At 36.3% G+C, this 24509-nt stretch overlaps 1 protein-coding gene across 10 annotated transcripts in view; it reads left to right on the plus strand.

Annotated features, from left to right (window-relative positions):
* The window catches only part of PTBP3 (polypyrimidine tract binding protein 3), a 124422-nt gene that overhangs the window by 92120 nt on the left and 7793 nt on the right, over nt 1-24509 (plus strand). For all 10 annotated transcript variants that reach the window (XM_035016055.1, XM_035016058.1, XM_035016053.1 and 7 more), the window contains 5 exons: nt 16426-16503; nt 19578-19717; nt 20167-20200; nt 22735-22827; nt 23715-23931. In XM_035016055.1, coding sequence (XP_034871946.1) covers nt 16426-16503; nt 19578-19717; nt 20167-20200; nt 22735-22827; nt 23715-23931 — 562 coding nt within the window. The remainder of the gene's footprint in view (nt 1-16425; nt 16504-19577; nt 19718-20166; nt 20201-22734; nt 22828-23714; nt 23932-24509) is intronic.

Consider the following 24509-nt stretch of genomic DNA (forward strand, 5'->3'; position numbering starts at 1 on the left):
TGGAGATTGGTTAATGCCGTCCTTCCTTCGACACTTATTAGCTGGGATTTTATTAAAAGGACTTTTTTCTTATCACCACTTCCTTCCTTCCGTCCTTCATTCATTCATTCATTTTGAATAAATTTAATACATAACATTGTGTGAATCTAAGGTGTATAACAAGCTACTTTGATACATTTATATATTGTAATGATTGGTGAGGTAGTGATGTATATATTATATTACATAATTATAGTATAATAATGTCTATATTCGTTATACTGTGCATTAGGTGTATATGGCTTATTTAGTACTTGTTTTTTCATGTCACTATGGTCTTAGAGATTCTTACTTTATTCTCTAGGTTTTGTACTATTATTTTTCATTTTATGTTCAACCTTCCCAGGTTTGGCTAGCAGGAGGCCTTTCACACTGGCTTTTGTTGCCTTTGACATATCCCTATCATCATTTGAACACTTCCTGACTCTCTGGCTGGAGATATTTCAGATCTTCTTTACCTTCCCTGTTTAGTGCTGCAATTGGCTACTTCAGTGAGTCCTAGTTCCTTTTAGTGGGAAATGGTATTTTGAAATCAATATCCAGGCATTAGATGAGCTCATTGTTAATAGGAGCATCATTGCTTCTAGGCATTTTGAATGAACATTACTGGGATATGTGTGTATGTGTATTTCATAAATATATTTCTCTCTGTGTGCTTCATAAGCATATGTCTCCATGTGGTTAAAAACCCACAAATTTTAACTAATACCTCCAATTCCAACCCAGCACCCTTTTCATATACTATTGTCTCCCTACTTCAAGAATGAGATATCTAGTTTAGATTAGTCTCACCATGTTTACTTATTTGCTCAATCCTGTAATACACAAAGAATGGCTTCAGAGTTGTTAACACATACTAATTAACTTCAGCTGAATATTTGCTTAAATAGTTTCCTGGGCCTTGTTCATGGGTCTGTTTATTATTCTTTCCTTTGTCATCACCACAGGGCTCAATATCTGATAGAGTAAATCTCTTCACCTTATTCTTCAAGAGTATCTTGGTAGTTCTTGATCATCTTACCTATGAATTTTAGAATGAGCTTGTCAAGTCCTCAAAAAAAAAACCTATTGGGGTTTCCATTGGATTACATTGACTATATAAATCACTTAGAAGATAATTGACATCTTTAGAGTCCTCCAGTCTTTGAACATTGTACATCCCTCCATTTTTTTTGAATGTTCATTAATGTCTTTCCAGAGAATTTGGTGACTTTTCTCCATAAATGTTTCCACGCTTTGTTAGATTTATTCCTCAGAATCATATTTTTTAGATTTCTAATTCTAGACCTAGTATTTGTAATCTGTGTGACTTTGGGCAAATTGCTTAACTGCTCTCCACTTTTGTTTCTTCATATGTGAAATGAGCATAATAACAGTACTCAAATGGTAGGCTTGTGATAAATATTAAATGTGCTAATGTACATAAAGAGTTTAGAATGGTGCCTGGAATAAATGCAGTGTAAGTTTCAGTGATCATTGTTATTTCACTGTTGCTAATATAGAAATGCAGTCTTGTTGTTTCTTGATTTTATATTTAGCAACCTTGATAAAAACATATCCCTTATTTCTTTTTCTAAGTTCTTACTTTCTTTTTCCCTACATTAGGAAGATGCACTGAACTTCTAAAATTTATATAGAAATGGAAAAGGAAGCTATCTAGAATAGTCAAAGTAATTTAAAAGAATCTTTTTAAGTGCAAGACTTAATGTAAAGCTGCAGAAATCAAGCTAGTTTGGTAGTATAAAAAGGATAGATAATATAGATTTACATTAATGGAGCAGAATACAGAGTGTAGAAATAGACCCATACATATCTAATTTGCTGATTTTTCAACAAGTAAAATTCCATAGGGAAAGAAAATCTTTCAACACGTTTTTGGACAAGTAAATATTCATATTGGAAAAAATAAGCATTTTTTCCATATCTTGTACCATACTGACAAATTGACTGGAAGTGGATCTTTAGACCTATAATGTAAGATTTAAACCTGTACAACTTCTACAAGAAAAAATAGGAAAAAATCTTTGCAACTTGGGATAGACAAAGGTTTCTTAGAACACAAAAAACACAAACCAAAAAAGGAAATAATTTATGTATTGTTTATCAAACATTAAAAGTTTCAGTGCTTGTGATATATGTGCTGAATAGGAAAAACCTGGAGCAAAGAATACTCTACCTGGCAAAGCTATCATTCAGAATAGAAGGAGAGATAGTTTCCCAGACAAACAAAAACTAAAGGATTCATGACCACTAAACCAGTCCTGCATGAAATATTAAAGGGGACTCTTTGAGTGGAAAGGAAAGACCAAAAGTGACGGTATAAAGGTAGGAAACACAAAAGCAGTAAAAATTAATATTTCTGTAAAAAATCAGTCAAGGAAATCACACATATAAAAGGATGTAATATAATAACATATATTTAAAACATAGGGAGGAGAACTTGACCAACTGTCAACTTAATATATACTGCTATGCAGGAGAGGTTGTATACAAACCTAATGGTAACAGTATATAAAAAACCACTAATCGGGGCGCCTGGGTGGCTCAGTCGGTTAAGCAACTGCCTTCGGCTCAGGTCATGATCCCAGGGTCCTGGGATCGAGCCCCACATCGGGCTCGCTGCTCAGCGGGGAGCCTGCTTCTGCCTCTCCCTCTGCCTGCCGCTCCCCCTGATTGTGCTCTCTCTCTCTGACAAATAAAATCTTTAAAAAATAAAATAAAATAAAAATAAGAAAACCACTAATAAACATGCAAAGAATAAAGAGAAAGAAATCCAAATATATCACTAAAGAAAATGAGCAAAACATGAAAGAGAAGGACAAAGGATCAGAGAAAATCTTCAGAAACATCCACAAAACAAGTAATAAAATGGCAATAAACACAGATCAATAATTACTTTGAATGTAAATGGAGCAAATGCTCCAATCACAACACATATGGATTTAAAAACAATGGATTTAAAAATAAGACCTATCTGGGCGCCTGGGTGGCTCAGTTGGTTGGGCGACTGCCTTCAGCTCAGGTCATGATCCTGGAGTCCCGGGATCGAGTCCCGCATCGGGCTTCCTGCTCAGCAGGGAGTCTGCTTCTCCCTCTGACCCTCCTCCCTCTCATGCTCTCTGTCTCTCATTCTCTCTGTCTCAAATAAATAAATAAAATCTTTAAAAAAAATAAAAAATAAATAAAAAATAAAATAAAAATAAGACCTATCTATATACTGCCTACAGGAGACTCATTTTATACCTAAGCACACATGCAGATTGAAAGTAAAGGGAAGGAGAAACATCTTTCATGCAAATGGTTGTCAGAAGAAAGCCAGAGTAGCAATACTTACATCACACAAAATAGACTTTAAAACAAAGACTATAACGAGACAAAAAAAGGATGCTAGAAAATTTAAAAGGGGACAGTCCAACAGGAAGATACAAAAATTATAAATATTTATGCACCCAGCATAGAGGCACCCAAATACATAAAATAATAACAAACATAAAGGAACTAATCGATAGTAATAGAATAATAGTAGGGGACTTTAACACCCCACTTACACCAATAGACCGATCATCTAAACAGAGAACAAGGAAATATAGTGGGTTTGTAGAACATAGTGAAACAGATGACTTTAACAGATATATTCAGAATATTCCATCCTGAAGCAGCAGAATGCACATTCTTTTCGAGTGCACATGGAACATTCTCCAGGATAGACCACATATTAGCCCACAAAACAACAAATTCAAGATCTAAATCATACCTCGCATGTGGTATGATTGTGCACATACCTACAATGCTACGAAACAAGAAGTCAACCACAAGAAAAAATCTGGAAAGATCATAAATACATGGAGGTTAAATAACATGCTAGCAAACAATGAATGGGTCAACCAGGATATAAATTTAAAAAGTACATGGAAACATGATAATGAAAACACAACAGTCCAAAACCTCTGGGATGCAGCCAAAGTGGTTCTAAGAGGGAAGTAATGCAGGCCTACCTTAAGAAGCAAGAAAATTTTCATATAAACGACCTAAGCTTACACTAAAGGAGCTAGAAAAGGATAACAAACAAAACCTAAAACCAGCAGAAGGAAGGAAATAATGAAGATGAGGGCAGAAAAAATGATACAGAAACTAAAAAAGTAGAACAGATCAATGAAACCAGGAGCTGGTTCTTTGAAAAAAAATCAATAAAATTGATAAACCTCTAGCCAGACTTGTCAAGAAAAAAAGAGAAAGGACTCAAGATCACAAATGAGAGAGAAGAAATAACCAACACCAAAGAAATACAATTATAGGAGAATATTATGAAAAACTATATGCCAACAAATTGGACAACCTAGAAGAAATGGATAAATGCCTAGAAACATAAAATGTCAAAACAGAAACAGGAAGAAATAGAAAATTTGAGCAGACTGATAACCAGCCAAGGAACTGAATCAGTAATCAAAAAACTCGCAACAAACAGAAGTCCAAGACCAGACGTCTTCATAGGTAATTTCTACCAAACATTTAAAAAAGAGTTAATACCTGTTTTTCTCAAACTATTCCAAAAAATAGAAGAGGAAGGAAAACCTCTATAGTAATTTTATGAGGCCAACATCATTCTGATACCAAAACCAGATAAAGACACCACTAAAAAAGAGATCTACAAGCCAATATCCCTGATGAACATGGATGCAAAAATCCTCAGTAAAATACTAGGGGCACCTGGGTAGCTCAGCTGGCTAAGTGTCCAACTCTTAACTTCAGCTCAGGTCATGATCTCAGACTTGTGAGATCAAGCCTCGCATCAGACTCCTTGGTCAGCATGGAGTCTGCTTGGGATCCTCTGCCCCTCCTACTTGTGCACATTCGTGTGCGCATGCACACGCTCTTGCTCTCTCTCAAATAATAAAATAAATAAGTCTTTTTAAAAAAATCCTCAGTAGGGGTATCTGGGTGGCCCAGTAGGTTAAGTGTCTGCTTAATTATTACCTGAAAGTAATATTACACTGTATGTTAACTAACTGGAATTAAAATAGAAACTTAAAAGTTTCAGTGCTTGAAAGATCAAGAAAATCAAAAGCAGACTATAGACTTGAAGAAAAACCTTTGCAACACATATATCAAATTAGTTAGACCAAATTATATGAGGACCACTTATAGCTCAATAATAATAAACTAAGAAAAAGGGCACAGAAGATTTGAAGAGATACTTTACAAAAGATGTGTGAAGGACAAGCACGTGAAAAGATGCTCAAAATCTCTGGTCATCAGGGAAATGGAAATTAAAATCACTATAAGATAGTACTGCATGCCCATTAGAATAGCTACATTTTACAAAGTTTACTGTACTGAGGATGTGGACCATCTTTCACTGCGTACTATGTAAAATTTAGCAATGACACTTTGGAAAAGAGTTGGACAGTTTCTTTAAAACTTAAATGTGAGCTTACACTGTGACCCAGTCATTCTTCCTGATCATTTACCCAAGGGGAATCAAAGTTCATGTCCACACAGATACTTGTGCAGAAATGTTCATAGCAATTTTATTTATAATGACTGAAATCTAGAAATACTCTATTATAGGTGAATGGATAAAGTATAGTTTATCCACGTGATGAAATACTATTTAAATGCAGAGGAATAAATCAGTAAGGAAAATAGGATTATTTTGAATGAGGGAAGCCAACAAAACATTTTTCTGAATGAAAGAAACCAGATTTTTAAAAGACCATCTATAGTATGATTCTGTTTATGTGTAATTCTGAAAAATGCAAATTAATCTATAGTGACAGAAAGCAGATCAGTGGTTGCCTGGGGACAGGGTTTGGAGAGAGATGGATTGCAAAGGGACACAAGGAAAGTTTTGAAATGATGAAATGTTACCTAGGTTGTGATGATAGTTTCACATGTTTTAAATATATGTCAAAACTTAAAGACCCCACTGAAAAGGAGAATTACAGACCAATATCCCTGATGAACATGGATGCAGAAATTCTTACCAACATACTAATAGTAAGATCCAACAGTACATTAAAAGGCTTATTGACCATGACCAAGTGGGATTTATTCCTGGGCCACAAGGGTGGTTCAACATCCGCAAACTAATCAATGTTATACACCACATTAATAAAGGAAAGGACAGTGGTGCCTGGGTGGCTCAGTCGTTAAGCTTCTGCCTTTGGCTCAGGTCATGATCCCAGGGTCCTGGGATCGCGCCCCGCATCGGGCTCCCTGCTCAGTGGGAAGCCTGCTTTTGCCTCTCCCACTCACCCTGCTTGTGTTCCTCTCTTGCTGTGTCTCTCTGTCAAATAAATAAATAAAATCTTCTTTAAAAAATAAAAAAAATAAAGGAAAGGACAAGAACCATATGATCCTCTCAATAGATGCAGAAAAAGCATTTGACAAAATAGAGCATGTTTCTTGATAACTCTCTGTGCCATGTAGAGATAGAGGAACATACCTCAATATCATAAAAGCCATATATGAAAGACCCACAGCAAATATCATCCTCAGTGGGGAAGAACGGAGAGCTTTTCTTTTTTTTTTTTTTTTTAAGATTTTATTTATTCATGACAGAGAGAGAGAGAGGCAGAGGGAGAAGCAGGCTCCCAAGGAGCAGGGAGCCCGATGCGGGACTCGATCCTGGGATCCTGGGTTCATGACCTGAGCCGAAGGCAGACGCTTAACCAGCTGAGCCACCCAGGCGCCCAAACGGAGAGCTTTTCCACCAAGGTCAGGAAGAGGACAGGGATGTCTATTCTCACCACTGTTGTTCAACTTGGTAGTGGAAGTCCTGGCCTCAGCAGTCAGACAAAAAGAAAAGCATCCAAATGGCAAGAAGAAATCAAACTTTTACTCTTCACAGATGACATAATACACTAGAAAATCCAGAAGACGCCACACACAAAAAAATGCCTAGAACTAATACAGGAATTCAGCAAAGTCACAGGATAGAAAATGAACGCACAGAAGTCAGTTGCATTTCTATACACTAACAATGAAGCAGAAGGAGGAGGAAGTAAAGGAATTGATCCCATTTACAATTGCACGAAAAACCATAAGATACCTAGGAATAAACCTAACCAAAGAGGCAAAGGACTGTACTCAGAAAACTAGAGAATACTCATGAAAGAAATTGAGGAAGACACAAAGAAAAGGAAAAACATTCCATGCTCACAGATTGGAAGAACAGATATTGTTAAAATGTCTATGCTACCCAAAGCAATCTACACATTAAATGTAATCCCTATCAAAATACCATCAACATTTTCACAGAGCTGGAACAAACAACCCTAAAGTTTGTATGGAACCAGAAAAGATCCCAAATAGTCAAAGAAAGGTTGACAGAGAAAACCAAAGCTGGAGGCTTCACAATCCCAGACTTAAAGCTCTATTATAGAGCTGTAATCATCGAGACAGTATGGTACTGGCACAAAAACAGACATACGGATCAATGGCACAGAATAGAGAACCCAGAAATGGCCCCTCAACTTTATGGTCAACTAATCTTAGACAAAGCAGGAAAGAATGTCCAGTGGAAAAAAGTCTCTTCAACAAATGGAGTTGGGAAAATTGGACAGCCACATGCAGAAGAATGAAACTGTGCCATATTCTTACAACATATACAAAAAATAGACTCAAAATGGATGAAAAACCTAAATGTGAGATAGGAATACATCAAAATCCTAGAGAAGAACACAGACAGCAACCTCTGTGACCTCAGCCGCAGCAACTTCTTGCTAGACACAACTTCAAAGGCAAGGGAAGCAAGGGTAAAAATGAACTCTCGGGACTTCATCAAGATAAAAAGCTTTTGCACAGCAAAGGAAACAGTCAACAAAACCAAAAGACAACCGATAGAATGGGAGAAGATATTTGCAAATGACGTATCAGATAAAGGGCTAGTATTCAAAATCTATAAAGAACTTGCCAAACTCAACACCCAAAAAGCAAAAAATCCAGTCAAGAAATGGGCAGAAGTCATGAACATTTCTCCAAAGAAGACATACAAATGGCTATCAGACACATGAAAAATGCTCCACATCACTCAGCCATCAGGGAAATACAAATAAAAAACCACAGTGAGATACCACCTCATACCAGTCAGAATGGCTAAAATTAACAAATCAGGAAACAATAGATGTTGGGCAAGGATGAGGAGAAAGGGGAACCCTCTTACACTATTGGTGGGAATGCAAACTGGTGCAGCCACTCTGGAAAACAGTATGGAGGTTTCTTAGAAAGTTAAAAATAGAACTACCCTACCACCAGCAGTTGCACTACTAGGTATTTATCCAAAAGATACAAACAGTGATTCGAAGGGGCACATGCACCCCAATTTTTATGGCAGCAATGTCCGCAATAGCCAAACTCTGGAAAGAGCCCAGATATCCATCGACAGATGAATAGATAAAGAAAAGGTGGGATATATACACAATGAAATGTTACTCAGCCATCAAAAAGAATGAAATCTTTGCATTTGCAACAACGTGGATGGAACTAGAGAGTATTATGCTAAGCGAAATAAGTCAGAGAAAGACAAATACCATAGGATTTTACTCATGTGTGGAATTTAAGAAACAAAACAGAAAAGGGCACCTGGGTGGCTCAGTTGGTTAAGCATCTGCCTTCAGCTCAAGGCCCAAGCCCTGCCTCGGACTCCCTGCTCAGCGGGGAGTCTGCTTTTCCCCTCCCTCTGCCTCACCCTCCCACTTGTGTGCTGACTCTCTCTCTCTCAAATAAATAAATCTTTAAAAATTAAAAGAAACAAAATAAAACAGATGAACTTAGGGGAGGGGAAAAAATAAGATAAAAACAGAGAGGGAGGCAAGCCATAAGAGACCCTTAACTATAGGAAACAAACTGAGGGTTGCTAGAGCGGGGGAAGGGGTTGGGGAGATGGTGTAATTGGGTGACAGGCATTAAGGAGGGCACTTGGTGTAATGAGCACTGGGTATTATATGCAACTGATGAATCACTAAATTCTGCCCCTGAAACTAATAATACAGTATATATTAACTAAATTGAATTTAAATAAAATTTTAAAAATAAATGTGTCAGAACTTCACAAAACAACTTTTGTGTATGTACAATTTATTTGGGTGTAAATTAGAAAAGTGAGTCCTATCAATTTCAGTCTAATGCTGACTGGGTTTCTTTCAGAGTAAATGCTCACATCCTTACTTTGGATTACAAGGCCCTATACGATCCACCCCAACTTTACTTTTTGAATATCTTCTTTGATGCCCACCCCCCCCTTGCTCTCTTTCTGCTTACCAAAATGACAGTCCCTCCAGTATACAAAACATGTTAAGTATGTTCCTACCTCCGGATTATCCAGTGTGTATTTCCCTGTGCCTGGAGTACTTTTCTTTCACATATCCTCTATTTTCTTCATGCTGCCTTTGACCTACCCTGACCAGCCCTCCCTCAGTACTCCTGATTTTTCCTGTTCTATTTTCTATAGTATTTGTCACCTTCTTACCTACAGTTATTTCCTGTATTTATTGTTTATTTTGTTTTCATCACTAGAATTAAGCTTCAGCAGGGTAGATATTTTGTCTTCTATTTAGTTTACAATAGGCATTCATGAATATTTGTTAAATTAGGGGTGCCTGGGTGGCTCAGTCGGTTAAGCATCCGACCCTTGGTTTCAGCTCAGGTCATGATTGTGGATCGAGCTCTGCACTCAGTGGAGAGTCTGTTTCTCTCTCTCTCTCTCTCTCTCTTCCCCCCTCCACTCACCCCACTTGCACTGTCTCTCTTATTAAAATAAACAAATCTTTTTAAAAAATATTTGTTAAATTAATGTTTGTTTATTATGCTGTTTTTCCTGCTGTTTTTGAAGTTTAATACTGTTTTGTATTTTCATCTAGGATTTTTTTTTAAGATTTTATTTATTTGAGAGAGAGAATTAGTGGGGGGGAGCGGGGAGACGCAGACTCCCCACTAACTAAGCAGGGAGCCGGATGCGGAGCTCAATCCCAGGACCCTGGGATCACACCTGAGCCGAAGGCAGACGCTCAACCGACTGAGCCACCCAGGTGCCCTTCATCTAGGATTTTTAACTTTCATACTTATTTTATTAAAATCTAAAGTTAACTGATACTGTCCCCTTTCCTTACATAATATAAGAACTTTAGGGCACTGTAACTCCTCTTACCCTCTTTTACCTTCTCCTAACTCATGATATTATTGTTATGTTTCAAAATTTTTATTTTAATCTGACAATTTGTTAGTATTGTTTTATGTAATAAATGTTCACTTAGATCAAGCCATACATGACTGTAGACTTTTTATTTCCTTCTTACAACTCAGATATGCCGGGGCGCCTGGGTGGCTCCGTAGTTTAGCATCTGCCTTTGGCTCAGGTCGTGATCCCAGGGTCCTGGGATTGAGCCCCACATCGGGCTCCCTGCTCAGCGGGAAGCCTGAATCTCCCTCTCCCACTCCCCCTGCTTGTGTTCCCTCTCTCACTGTTTCTCTCTCTGTCAAATAAATAAATAAGATCTTTAAAAACAAAAAACAAAAAAACAACTCAGATATGCCATCTGGGTTCATTTACCTTCTGCCTAAAGGATATCCTTTAGTATTCACTTAGGGAAGTCCATGGTAGCATATTTGAAGTTTTCATTTGTTCAAAAATGTTTTTATTTTGTTGTCAGTTTTATTTTATTTTACTTTATTTTTTAAAGTTTATTTATTTTTTAGTAATCTCTACAGCCAGTGTGGGGTTCAAACTCACAACCCTGAGATCAAGAATCACATGCTGTCCTGAGTGAGCCAGCCAGGCACCCCTGCTGTCAGCTTTAAAAGATATTTTTCCTACCATAGAGTTCTAGATATTTCTAGATATAAAATATATATCTAGGTATATTTATTGTTCTTTTCATTCAGCGTATTAAATCATTTGATGATGTCTGGTTTTCATTTTTCTCTTAGAAATTCAGCTGAATCAACCTAACTACTGCTAGATATTTTCTTCATCTTTGAGGTCTTGTAGTTTCATTGTAAAGTGTCTGTTTAAGGATTTATTCACTCTGATTAGAGCTTCCTTGGGCTTCTTGATTTGATGGATTGTTGCCTTTTATTGGTTCTAGAAATTGTCTTTTCATGTAGTTCCCCTTCTCACTGTTTTTTTCTTACTTTGTAGAACTTTGATTTGACCTGTTGTTATACCCTCTTACTCTGTTCTGAGTGCCTCAAATTTTTTTTCATATTTACTATTTCTTTACCTCTCTAAGATGCATTCTGAATAATTCCTTAGGGCCTAACTTTGATTTCACAAATGGTCTCTAATCTGTTGTTAAATTTGTCCAGTAATTTAGAGTTTAATAATTGTTTTTCATTTCTAGAAATTTTTTGTTCTTTTTTTTTAAGTGTCTTCCTGCCCTACAGATATTTTTTGGCATATCTTTTATTTCTTCAGGTGTACTATTTAAAGATTTTATTTATGTATTTGAGAGAGAGAATGAGATAGAGAGAGCATGAGAGGGGGGAGGATCAGAGGGAGAAGCAGACTCCCTGCTCAGCGGGAAGCCTGCTTCTCCCTCTCCAACTCCCCCTACTTGTGTTCCCTCTCTCGCTGTGTCTCTCTCTCTGTCAAATAAATAAATAAAATCTTTAAAAATAATAATAAAATAAAATCTTCATCTGATAATTCCTATGTCTGAAATCATAGCATTGTGATTTGTATCTCTATTAGATTTTTTCTTTTCTCTCTCTTTTTCTTTCTTTCTTTCAATGAGGTATTCATTTTACTTAGAGAATTAATTACATGAGTTCTTTGAGGCTTGGGATCGTGGTATGCTCCTCTAGGGAGAATTTGTCTGAAACATTAAAGGCTCTGTGTTTGGGACCATTTCAGTCTAAATCCACAACTTTATTAATTTTATTTTGGACTCCTAAGAAATACACATTTGAGCTGCAAATTGGCAGAGCTTGCTTTTGGTTAGAACTTTACAGAAACTTTTTTGTCCCTTCTTTGCTGGACACAAAGGCACCTTTTCTTGCAGTCTTCTCTGAGGGTGAGATGGGTAGGTTATTTAGGCATACACTTTTAGATCAATGCCGTAAAGGTCACCTATTGACTTTCTTCCTTGGGCCAATCCTTGAATTTGCATCTTGTCTACTACCCGACGAGGCTGGCAAAACCAAAGCTTAATTTTTTGGGGTTAGGTTTTTGACCTGGTTATTCTTTATCATCTTGTCAGCTCTTTGAATTTTTTTTTAAAGATCTTTTTACTCTTTCATCGGGCATTTTCTGCATTAAGGGTGGTCTATATTATTTCATCTGCCACTGTATTCACATTTTAAAAAACACCGTGGTTGTGCTTTTTTTTTTTTTTTTTTTTTTGGTAGTACACACTCTTCATAGTATTTTAAATGGCTCTGTAGGTTGGATAGTGACTTATTTAATCATTCTCCAATTTGGACATTAAGCTATTTTCTGTAGGGTTTTGCTATTATAAATATTACTGATAAACTGATTTCATTGGTAAAAATGTTAATAATTTTTATTGCCTTAATTTCTGTTGTGGTGGTACATTTTCCAAATGTAAAATATCCTTGGTCATTCAGATCTTGAGCCTTTTTCATAAAGGTTTGTATAATATTTTCATAAAGATATTAACTCATTGTCTTTAAAGGTTACTTCGCTAAAATGCTTCTGTTTCTGCTTGAGGAGTATATATTAATGGAAACTATCAATGATTCTTTTGTCAAATTTTAACAAATGTTCTTATTCATCATATTTTATTTGGAAGAAATTACTTAAAATTTATCCCTGTTAATTGTTTCCCAATTTTTTTTATTCATTGCTGTTTAGCGTTCTGTAGTACTTACTTCAAATTTTTTCATTATTTTTCTAAAACCTTCTACTAGTCTTCTGCCTCACAACCTTGCAATCCCCCTGTAGCCATCTCTATTAGTTTTTTTGTGTTTTAAAAATAGCTTCTTGGGGCGCCTCGGTGGCTCGGTCGGTTAGGCGTCTGCCTTCAGCTCAGAGCATGATCTCAGGGTCCTGGGATCGAGTCCCGCGTTGGGCTCCCTGCTAAGCAGGGAGCCTGCTTCTCCCTCTGCCTCTCTCTTTCTCACTCTCTGTCAAATGAATAAATAAAATCTTTAAAAAAAAAAAAAAGATACCTTCTTGACCCCCCCCGCCCATCTCAGTGGTTTACAGCGATTCACATTTATTTCGTTCACACTGCTGACATTTATGCAGCTGTGAATCCGTTCTTGCAGCAGCCTTTCACGTGTATTTCACGTGTATCCAGGGCTCAGGCTGAAAGTGTCACCCCATTTGAGAAGTGACATTCTTGCGGCAGAGAGTAAAAAAGGAGAGCTGATGTAAACCCATAGTGCCTCTTGAAGCTTCTGTATAGAGAGGTGGTATATATCATATCTGTTTGTGTACTCATATGATTAAGTGCAGTGGGAATTGCATAAAAGTGGGTGGCACTGGGGGCGCCTGGGTGGCTCAGTTGGTTAGGCATCCAGCTCTTGATTCCGACTTAGGTCATAATCTCAGGGCTGTGAGCTCCATGCTGTGGGTGTAGCCTGCTTAGGATTCTCTCTCCCTCTCTCTTTCTTTTAAATAAAAAAAAAAAAGTGTACTGCAAGTCATAGTACTAGCCAGAGTATATTATGGAAGGGACAAGTAAATACTTGTCAACAGTAATACAATCTGCTATATCTCTCATGTTTAACTTTCTGGCGCAAATTTTTGTAATTACTCGTATCCATATTGAAGTTTCTTTGTGAAGTCTTCCTTTATGCCTTAAATATAGTTATTTCTGTTTTAAAAATGAATCATTTTACCTGTGATCTTGAACGTACTTGAATGTAAGTTTATCAGGGACAGATTCTTGTCTGCTTTGTTCAGTGCTTCCTCAGCACTAGAAAAATGCTAGACTCACAATGTTTTTTCAGTAAATGTTATGTTTCCTTTCTTATTTCATCACTTATTCTGTCACTTATCTCATTTTTTCTATCTTCATTCACTGGCAGTTCTCCTTGCTAGCTCTATTCCTGATGTCTCCTAATGACTATATATTTTCTTTAATTATTTTAATAAATCACAACTATGTATTTAACAAATTCTGTTAACTTTTTAATGAAGAGAATAAACTTTTTGAGCTTTTTATTTATTTGTTTATTTATTTATTTTAAGATTTTATTTATTTATTCATGAGAGACAGAGAGAGAGAGAGGCAGAGGGAGAAGCAGGCTCCCAAGGAGCAGGGAGCCTGATGTGGGACTCGATCCCAGAACCCTGGGACCATGACCTGAGCCGAAGGCAGACGCTTAACCATCTGAGCCACCCAGGCGCCCACTTTTTGAGCTTTTAACTCCTCTGGAGAATATAGCCTACATATTTCTTCCCATAAAATGCTTATCACCCTCTCATTAAAAAGAGAAAAACAGGGCGCCTGGGTGGCTCAGTCGTTGAGCAAGGCTTCTGGCTCAGGTCATGATCCCAGGGTCCTGGGATCGAGCCCCGCTTCGGGCTTCCTGCTCAGCAAGGAGCGTGCTTCTCCCTCTCCCACTCCCCCTGCTTGTGTTTCCTTTCTCGCTGTGTCTCTCTCTGTCAAATTAAATAAATAAAATACTTTAAAAGAGAGAGAGAGAAAAACAACCCTCTCCTTTACTCTTAAAATCTGACTTCTCACTATTGCTCTAAAATTTCTTTACTTTTTGCATTTCTCATTCTCTTTGACTTCTTTTGAGCCCCTATCCCCTTAAACGCTATTCCTCTAGATCCTGAGGAGTTATAATTCACTGTTCTGTTTTTTCTTTCTAAGGCTGTTCTCTTTTCTTAGAATGTTCTTCCTTCCTCTACCTCTTAAGTGTACTAATACTCCCAGGTTCTATTTTTAACTCTCTCCATTTTTTTGTCTTCTATTGTATGTGTGTGTTTATTTTTTAGAGAGGGTACATGCGTGAGAGGTGGGGGGGTGCGCAGGGAGGAGGAGCAGAGGGAGAGGGCGAGAGAGAATCTTAAGTATCCACGTCCAGCGTGTGGGGCTGGATCTCATGACCCTGAGATCTTGACCTGAGCTAAAATCACGAGTCGGACCCTTAACTGACTGAACCACCCAGGCGCCCTGTCTTCTGTCATTTTTAGTGGAACTCTCATTCATATAGTTTTCACATTTGTTTCTACATAGATGATTTACAAATCTGTGTCTTAAAACTAGTTTTTCTGAGTTTGCCTTATTTCCACTTGTGTCTTAACCATCACCACAACCTTGACATGTCCAAAACCAAATTGTTTCCTACTAATATTGATTCCTCCCCTTGGAACTAACTCCTGTTTTTGTTGCTGGTGCATAGTCACCAGGCTTCTGAAAGGAAAGGGAAGAATACCAGCATTTGTTTAGCATCTGGGATACACTAAGCATTGTGCCTTTCGATTACATAATGTCTAGCTCAGGTTTTATCTCCTGATAAACCTCCGAACAATCACGGTGGATCCTCTGTGATCCCTTCTTAGACCACTTACAGTACATTTGTGTTTAAACCACTAGATCCTCGGGCGCCTGGGTGGCTCAGTCGGTTAAGCGACTGCCTTCGGCTCAGGTCATGATCTCAGGGTCCTGGGATCAAGCCCCGCATCGGGCTCCCTGCTCGGCGGGAAGCCTGCTTCTCCCTCTCCCACTCCCCCTGCTTGTGTTCCCTCTTTCGCTGTGTCTCTCTGTGTCACATAAATAAATAAAATCTTAAAACAAAAAACAAACCACTAGATCCTCAGTATATGAATCTCCTATAATTAATACTTTTAGTTTGTAAGCCTTTCAAAAACAAAGATTTTTTTTTTTTTTTTTGAAGAAAAAGGTTTTGGGTTTTTTTTACTATTTTTTTTAACAATGTCTTATTTGTTTCAGGGGTACAGGTCTGTGATTCATCAGTCTTACACAATTCACAGCGCTCACCATAGCACATACCCTCCCCAATGTCCATCACCCAGGAACCCCATCCCTCCCACCCCCTCCACTCCAGCAACCCTCAGTTTGTTTCATATTTCTTTTCATCAAAACAGTACTCCCTAGGCACAGTACATTTTAATAAGTATTTGACAGTTTCCACAGAGAAACAGTGCTCTCAATAAGGGCATGAATAAAACTAAATAAATGAAAATGAAATAACTGATAACACAAAGCTAAGTAACAGCTAAGCTGGACTCTTGAACCTTGCACCCTGTTGAAAGGGGTTAGCATCTAGAAGGGGCAGGGGCTCTTTACTTATACATTAAGGATCACCTGTTCACCTGTTGAAAAAATCTTAACTCCATAACAATATCTCTTTATCAATAATATACTATCATAAAGCTTTTTTTATATTGCTTTGATAAGTATATTTATAGAGGTAGAATTATTTACTTCAGCTTCTCTTCCCCATTAGGTGCACCAGGTATAATTTCTTCACCCTATGCAGGGGCTGCTGGATTTGCCCCAGCCATTGGATTTCATCAAGCTACAGGTGATTTTTTTTTTTAAAGTTGAATTTGAAATGGTTTTATAATGATGTGTATGTTCTAGGAACTTATCAAGATGAAAAATAGCACCATACTTGAACAGGATTTACAATAAAAGCATTATGTATATCAGCGAACTTATCAAGATGAAAAGCAGCACCATACTTGAAGGATTTACAATAAAAGCATTATGTATATCAACCATAGAAGTGGCTCATTGCATCATGCACAGCTTCCTTGTCTTTACAAATAATTCCCTGTGGTTCCATTCTCAACCCCCAAGTTCTAGTATATATTCTGCATCATTTATACTGTTGGTATAGATTACTATAGGTTGAATGTATTAATTAACCTCACGTTTGCCTTTTACATTCTTGTATAAAATGTATGAACTGCTTCTTTGCTGACAAGCTTATCAGTTGCATGTTGGACAGACCTGTATCTCACTTACATTGGTGTTCTTAATGCCTTTGATGGCATTCAGTACATAGTATGCAGTCAATAAATACTTGAATTATTTTTTTTTTAAGATTTTATTCATTTATTTGAGAGAGGGAGAGAGAGAAAAAGAGCATGACCGGGGGAAGGGGCAGTGGGAGAGGGGGACACAGACTCTGCACTGAATAGGGAACATGATGCGGGGCTCAATCCCAGGACCCCAAGACAACGACCTGAGCCAAAGGCAGACACCCAATAGACTGAGCAACCTAGGTACTCCGATAAATACTTGAATTAATAAATATTTACTATGCAACATATTTGTAAATCCTTTCTTATGTCACTGATGGGTTCAGAGGATTGCCATAGAGTATACATGCTGCTTATTTTAAGGGATATATATTTTTTAGCTAATAGAGTTAACTAAGAGCAGTTGGTTAATATTTTGATAATGACTTTCTCACTTTTCCAAATAGTAAGCAAAATGAATTTGATCATAACTTAAGGAAAAGAAAAACATTTCTTTATGGTTTTCTCTCCAGTGCCTAAAGAAAACACTGAGGTTGGTGATTAGAAGAGTGATACAGTGTTAATCCTGGTGTACATATTACATTTCCAGTTTCCAGCTGATTAATGAATATAACTCTACTGTAAATTGCAACATAGCTGCTTTCTGTCACTAATCTTTATATTTCTATCCTTCCAATTTTGGGAATTTTAAGTACTCTCTCTTTGATGGAGAGGGTGACGTTTGACTAAAAGGGAAAGAGTAATAAGGTTGACGTTTAAGTTTTATGTTTTTGGTGGTTTTAAGACATCTTAATGTATGTTTAATTAAATGAATATTCTACTTATTCCATTAAAATGAAGGCATTATACATTATTTTTATTTATTTGAAGCTCCCCAAAGTTTAATTGATAAACATTTAGAAGTAGTGATATAGGGTTTCCTTCATTTTAGATAGTTCTTTTTGACACACACTATGTATAAATCAGTATAGGTGTTAAGAAAGAAAAAAATGCATAAAGGGGACTCCTGAGTTGATAAGACTTAAGCTTTAGTAGGGGGATAGATACACACACATATGTACATACATACATATGTACTTCACACCCTATGGCGTAGCCAGGTTGTACTGTTGGTAATATATAATAAACTTACAGAAGTTACTCAGAAGTTGCAGAGTTGGGTTAGAGGGGCATGGGAAGAGGCCATGTGAAGGACCACTGAATATAGATTTCATGGAAAAGTATCCAGCCTGAGAAAGTGGTCTGCAGAGTTTTAAAACTCAGCAAGATGATTGTAGTAAGGACCTTATTAGATTGTCAAGCAGAATAGTTTGAATGTAAACTATATTGCAGCTTAATTATTTGATTTGTGGCAAAATGGCCAGACCCTGTAATAAGGAATTTTGAGCTTAAAGAATCAATAAATAACATAAGGAACTTGTTCATTTTACATAAACTAGAGATTTTACTTTAGTTAAGCTGAGAACACAAATAGTGGGACTTTCTGAAAAAGTGTGCTGTTTTAGCATAGTGTGTAGTGTCAGTATTCCAGTATTATAGAATTTGAAATAATTCTGGAATATCTGAGGGAATAGAAAGCTCTGAAAATTCTTGCTACAGAAGAATATTGAACTCTATAAATCAGTTGTTGGTGGTTATAATATATAGCACTTTATAAAGTTACAAAATGCTTTTCTTATGTAGAATGTTATGTATTCTGCATTCCTGTTTTAGGTATACAATTCAGTAATTTTTAGTAAATTTACAGAGTTGTGCTGCCATTGCCACAGTCCACTTGTAGAACATGTAATACTTCCTAGTCATAAGTATGATTTCTGCTGAGGGCTTTTTTTTTTTTAATATATCTGATTTTATGGTAGAAACTAAATGAAAAATTGTATCTACTGTAAGGGATGGTATCTAAGGATGTGCTAGAATGTATCTCTTTCAAGAAATGGAATACTTACAGTTGATATACCCTCCAAAAGCCTCATGGCTTTAAGACCAGTGAATTCTGTTGCTCTGCAAAACGTTGTGTTACAAATAATAGAGTACTGCAATTGCTGGGTCGTATGGTATCTCTGTTTTCAACTTTTTGAGGAACCTCCATACTCTTTTCCAGAGTGGCTGCACCAGCTTAAAAAAAAAAAAAGAAGATAGCAGGAGGGGAAGAATGAAGGGGGGGAAATCGGAGGGGGAGACGAACCATGAGAGAGTATGGACTCTGAGAAACAAACTGAGGGTTTAGAGGGGAGGGGGTGGGAGGATGGGTTAGCCTGGGGATGGGTATTAAAGAGGGCACGTTCTGCATGGAGCACTGGGTGTTATACACAAACAATGAATCATGGAACCCTATATCAAAAACTAATGATGTACTGTATGGTGATTAACATAACATAATAAAATAAAAACAAATAATAGAGTACTGAGTATGATGATGTCAAAGAATAAGGAACTTGACTCCTAGACTGACTCTGTAGGGCAGGAAACTGGCCTTTGATATCCTTATGGTAGCTTTGACACATTTTCTTCTATATTTTTGCTTTCATCTTCATTTATTTACTTAAGATCTATCCAGTGTTGTAATTCCCCAGATAACCAGTATATGAAATGCTTTTGATGTTTTAAAAAGGATTATCAGTCCCAGCTGTTCCTGGAGCTCTGGGCCCTCTCACAATCACATCCTCTGCTGTCACTGGAAGAATGGCCATTCCTGGGGCTGGTGCTTTACCAGGAAATTCTGTTCTGCTTGTCACCAATCTCAATCCTGATGTGAGTTGAGAAGATTTCTATAATTTTAGTCTTCGAGGAGGAGGTATAGTACTTTCTGGTCTAGGGTTGTATTCAAATGAAAATGTTTGTTTCAAGGATTTTTTTATTTTAAAGATTTTATTTATCTATTTGACAGAGAGAGACACAGCAAGAGAGGGAACACAAGCAGGGGGAGTGGGAGAGTGAGAAGCAGGCTTCCCACTGAGCAGGGAGCCTGATGCGGGGCTCGATCCCAGGACCCTGGGATCATGACCTGAGCCGAAGGCAGATGCTTAATGGACTAAGCCACCCAGGCACCCCTGTTTCAAGGATTTTTATTAAAGTTCATCACTTAGTATATATAGGAGAATATAAAATCAATGCTTTAAAGTCAACTGCTGTTTTTACAAGTAAACTTCTTTTAAATTTTTACTTAGGCACTTATATTTTGTGTTATCCTTTTCAAACAGCTTATCACACCACATGGGCTTTTTATCCTGTTTGGTAAGTTCTTTGCTGTTTTTGATGTCTGTGATTTAACCTATTTCACCATTCAGTAATATTTATCAATTATCTCTATTTGCCAAGTAGTGGGTTTGACGCTGAGGATAGAGTAGGAAATAAGACTAAGTAAGTAATTATAGTTACAATAAAGTTTTATAAAAAGGGAAATAGAGATTGTAATGGGAACATGGAGCTGGGAGACCTAACTTAGCTGAGGGAATCAAAGGTGGTGTACAAAAGAAATGATACTTAAGCTGAGTTGTGAAAAATGAGTAAGCATTAGCCAGGCAGAAGGGCGAATGTCCTTTCCCAGATACTAGCAATGGATGAGAGAGCTCCTGGAACGTGGAAGTGAAGGAAGCCCCCCCAGTGGAAAGTGTAGGGGAGATATGTTGAAGCTGGACAGATGAATATGGGCAAGGTCATGAAGAGCTTTGTAAACTAAATTAAGGAGCTTGATTTTTAACCTAAAAACAGTGGGAAACCACTGAACAGTTTTAAGCAGGGAAGAGGCCTAATGAAATCAGGTTTTAAAAAATGAGATTCAGATTTTAAAAAGTTTCCAGACTTTCTAATAGTGTTCTTCTCTCAGTTAAAAATAAATTTTTAGCATGTACTCATAATTTATATATGATTATTTGTAAACTTTATCCATTTTTTACTGTACAGTATAATAGTACAAACAAATATAAGAGCAACAAAATAAGTAATATCCAGCATTTTAAAGATTTTTATTGATGAAAATTTTCATAAAAAACATTAACAGTGAAAAGTATGATTTAACATGCTTCATTATTTTCAAAAATAATGAAAAATAATCTTTCCCATTTTGATTTAGTATTTCCGGATCTGATTCCCAAATTCAGTTTATTTTAGTACTTGATCTTAATGGTTGTCAAAACTAAAAAAGATAGCTCATAAAGTTAAGCGATTTAAGTGGAAATATTTCACTGTCACTGTGCCTAATTATGATACTAATTTTTCAGTCTAATCCACTTATTTTCGTTGTACTTTGCCTAGAGAAGTTCCATTTTTTTCCTCTTGTTAAATTGGTTGATGTTGAAAACTGTTGCATTAGAATATTTTTTTAACAAATTGGGTTAAAACTCACTGGTACTCTTTATTTGAAAGTTTTATTAGGATGGAAAATTGTTTCAAAATTTTGAGTCTATAATAGGTTTTTTAAAGTCTTTTTGAGATATGATTTATAGTCATACAGTTCACCTACTTTAGGTATATAAATCATTGATATTTAGTAAATTTACATTGTTGTACAGTCATTACCACAGTCCAGTTTTAGAACATTTTCATCACCCCACAGAGATCCTTCATACTCACTGGAGTTACTATGAAAGTTTTTATTCATAACACATTCATGTAATTTTCAATAACAAAATTAGGTATTAATGATAAATTTTCACATGTCTCTTTAATAGCTAAAGTACATTTCTTTCTAAAAGTAGTTAATTTCTTACTCATTTTAAAAAAATAGCACCCTCAGCTTGAAGAACAGATTGTATGTGTTATTTTTTAAAGAATATCTATTTTAGCCACTCGTCGTTTCTAAGAAGGACAGCATGTTTGGAATACTGGTCTTTTTGTTTTAAATTTTAAAAGTACCATTCATCTCTAAGTTCAGTTGCCCTTAGGTGCTTTCCCACAAGATAACGAGCACTCTTGTGTGCCTCGAAGATTTTCAGTTACTCTCTCATCACATTACAAAGTATGGTCATGGTGCTACTTACTTAAGAGTCTTATTTTTATTATATTGGTGATACCCTCTAGCATATAAACTGCAATATATTTTGATATACTGAATTTTAAAAAGAGAATACTCTTCTTATTGTAGAAACTTCTGCCTGTAATTTCATGTATATATTAAAAATTAGTAAGATGTAGTTTTTATATTGGCTTATATAAACAAATCAGTATAAATAGGAGTTTGATTATTTCCCCCTACACCCCAATGAATCATTTTGCCAGTCCTTTGAAATATGGGATCCACTTTGGAAAAGACAGAAATAGAAAAATTGGTTGTATTGAGGTCAGTTAGGAGGCTATTAGGATAGTCCAGGTGTGAAATGATGATGGTGGCTTTGATGGTAATGAGGATGGGAAGAAGCAGACAAATGTAAGAGGTAATTTAGGCCATAAAATGGGTACTGGTGATTGATTGGATGTAAAAGTTTAAGGAAAGGGAGAAATTAAAAGATGACTCCCAGGTGTCTCACTGGAGCAAGTATGTGGATGATGGTAATATTTATTAGCAGAGTTAGTGAATACTGGAAACGGGGAGATGAATCTGTTTGGGACATACTAAATTTGAAGTGTTTATGGGACATCCAAGTGAAAAGGGTTGAGTAGATTAATAGATGTGAAACAGAAGAGATACAAATTTGGGCTCATATGTGTAGAATTGCCCAGAGAATATATATAATATGAGAAAAGAAGCCTTCTTAAAATGTATTCATAAAATTAAACATTACACAGGAATTAAAATTTTTAATAAAGTTTTGTTTTTTCTTCTCAATTAGGAGTATATGGTGATGTACATCGAGTGAAGATTATGTTTAATAAGAAAGAAAATGCCTTGGTTCAGATGGCAGATGCGAGTCAAGCTCAGCTAGGTACTAATGATTAATAGTAATGATAATCTGCCCCTTACGTATGTGTATTTTCCTATAAAATAAATTTATAGGTAATAGGAATATGATTTTACTGAAGAGTACCTCCTTATGCAAATGTCTTCATTATTATTTGGACCTGCTTATAGTTTAAGATTTAAAAATATTTATTACTCTTTGAAGTCTGAAGTTCATTCATCTATTTGAACCTGTTGTTGATGTTTAAAACTTTGACTCTAGGGTTTTTCCATTAAGTATAAACTAATAAATGTGCCTTGTTTTATTTAATTTTTTTTGTTGTTTGTTTTTCTTCCAAATTAAGTTTTATACTATTTCATGGCTTAAAAGTTTGGGCAAGCTTCATAATGATGGTGCAAGAAAATGGCATTCCATGGCCTTATTGTTCATTCTTACAGTGGCTGTTAAAAATATTACTACTCAGATTTTTTTATTAAAAAATAATAATAATGTGTTCCCAAGGGGCATCTGACTGGCTCTGTTGGTAGAACATGCAATTCTTGATCTCAAGTTTGTGAGTTCAAGCCCCATGTTAGGCACTTAAAAAAAAAAAAAGTGTTGCTTGAGATTAAATTACCTTTATTCAGTTAACCATTTCCTGAGCACTTGCTATGTTCTGTGCACTATGGAACTGTCTAGCACTCTGCTAAGAAAATAGTTATTTTTTGTTTAAGATTGCCTCTCTTTCATTATAGTCAAGTAAAGTCACTTAATACATTTCTGTATGTAAGAGTTTTTGAATTTAAAACCATTTTAACCCTCAGAACTGACAATATAATTTCAAATGACTAAATAAAAGGAATTTGTGATAATTTAGACAAATTTTACAGTGACTCTTAATACCCAAAATTTATTTTTTTCCTCTGCACCAGCAATGAACCACCTAAGTGGACAGAGACTTTATGGAAAAGTACTTCGTGCTACACTGTCCAAACATCAGGCAGTTCAGCTTCCTCGAGAGGGACAAGAAGACCAAGGTCTGACCAAGGATTTTAGCAATAGTCCTCTGCATCGCTTTAAAAAACCTGGCTCTAAAAACTTCCAGAATATCTTTCCACCATCAGCTACTCTGCATCTTTCCAACATTCCGTATGTACCTAATTATTTATTATTCTTTTAGATGATTAATTATGTTTTGGGAGAGGTAGAAACTCTGAAATTATTCTGATGTAGCAGTTGTCCTAGTCACTTAGATGGTTTATTTGCCATCATGTCTTAAGGTTCTATCTCTAGTCATACACTCCAAAAGTGAAAGGTGACAATTTCTTTCCAAATAGGGAATTAGCAACTAGTTATCTCTCAGTTTTAAAAGGGCATGAAAATAAGTTTGTGTCGGGGCACCTGGGTGGCTCCGTGGTTGGACATCTGACTCTTGGCTCAGGTCATGATCGTAGGGTCCTGGGATTGAGCCCTGCATCAGGCTCCACACTCATTGGGGAGTCTGCTTGTCTCCTTCTCTCTTCCCCTCCCTCAGCTCACACTCTCTCTCTCTCTAAAATAAATAAATAAATCTTTTTTAAAGAAAAGTTTGTGCAGAAATATTCCATTGGTACATACTTGTTCATCTCTTTGTATAGAAGTAAAGGATTAAATTAATTTTTAAAAAAAGAAGGATTAACCAACATAGCAAAATCAAATACTTTGTATCTAAATAAAAATATGGGAAA

This window comes from Mirounga leonina, unplaced genomic scaffold (assembly GCF_011800145.1).
Source record: "Mirounga leonina isolate KUSES-001 unplaced genomic scaffold, KU_Mleo_1.0 Mir_170, whole genome shotgun sequence".
Classification (NCBI taxonomy): domain Eukaryota; kingdom Metazoa; phylum Chordata; class Mammalia; order Carnivora; family Phocidae; genus Mirounga; species Mirounga leonina.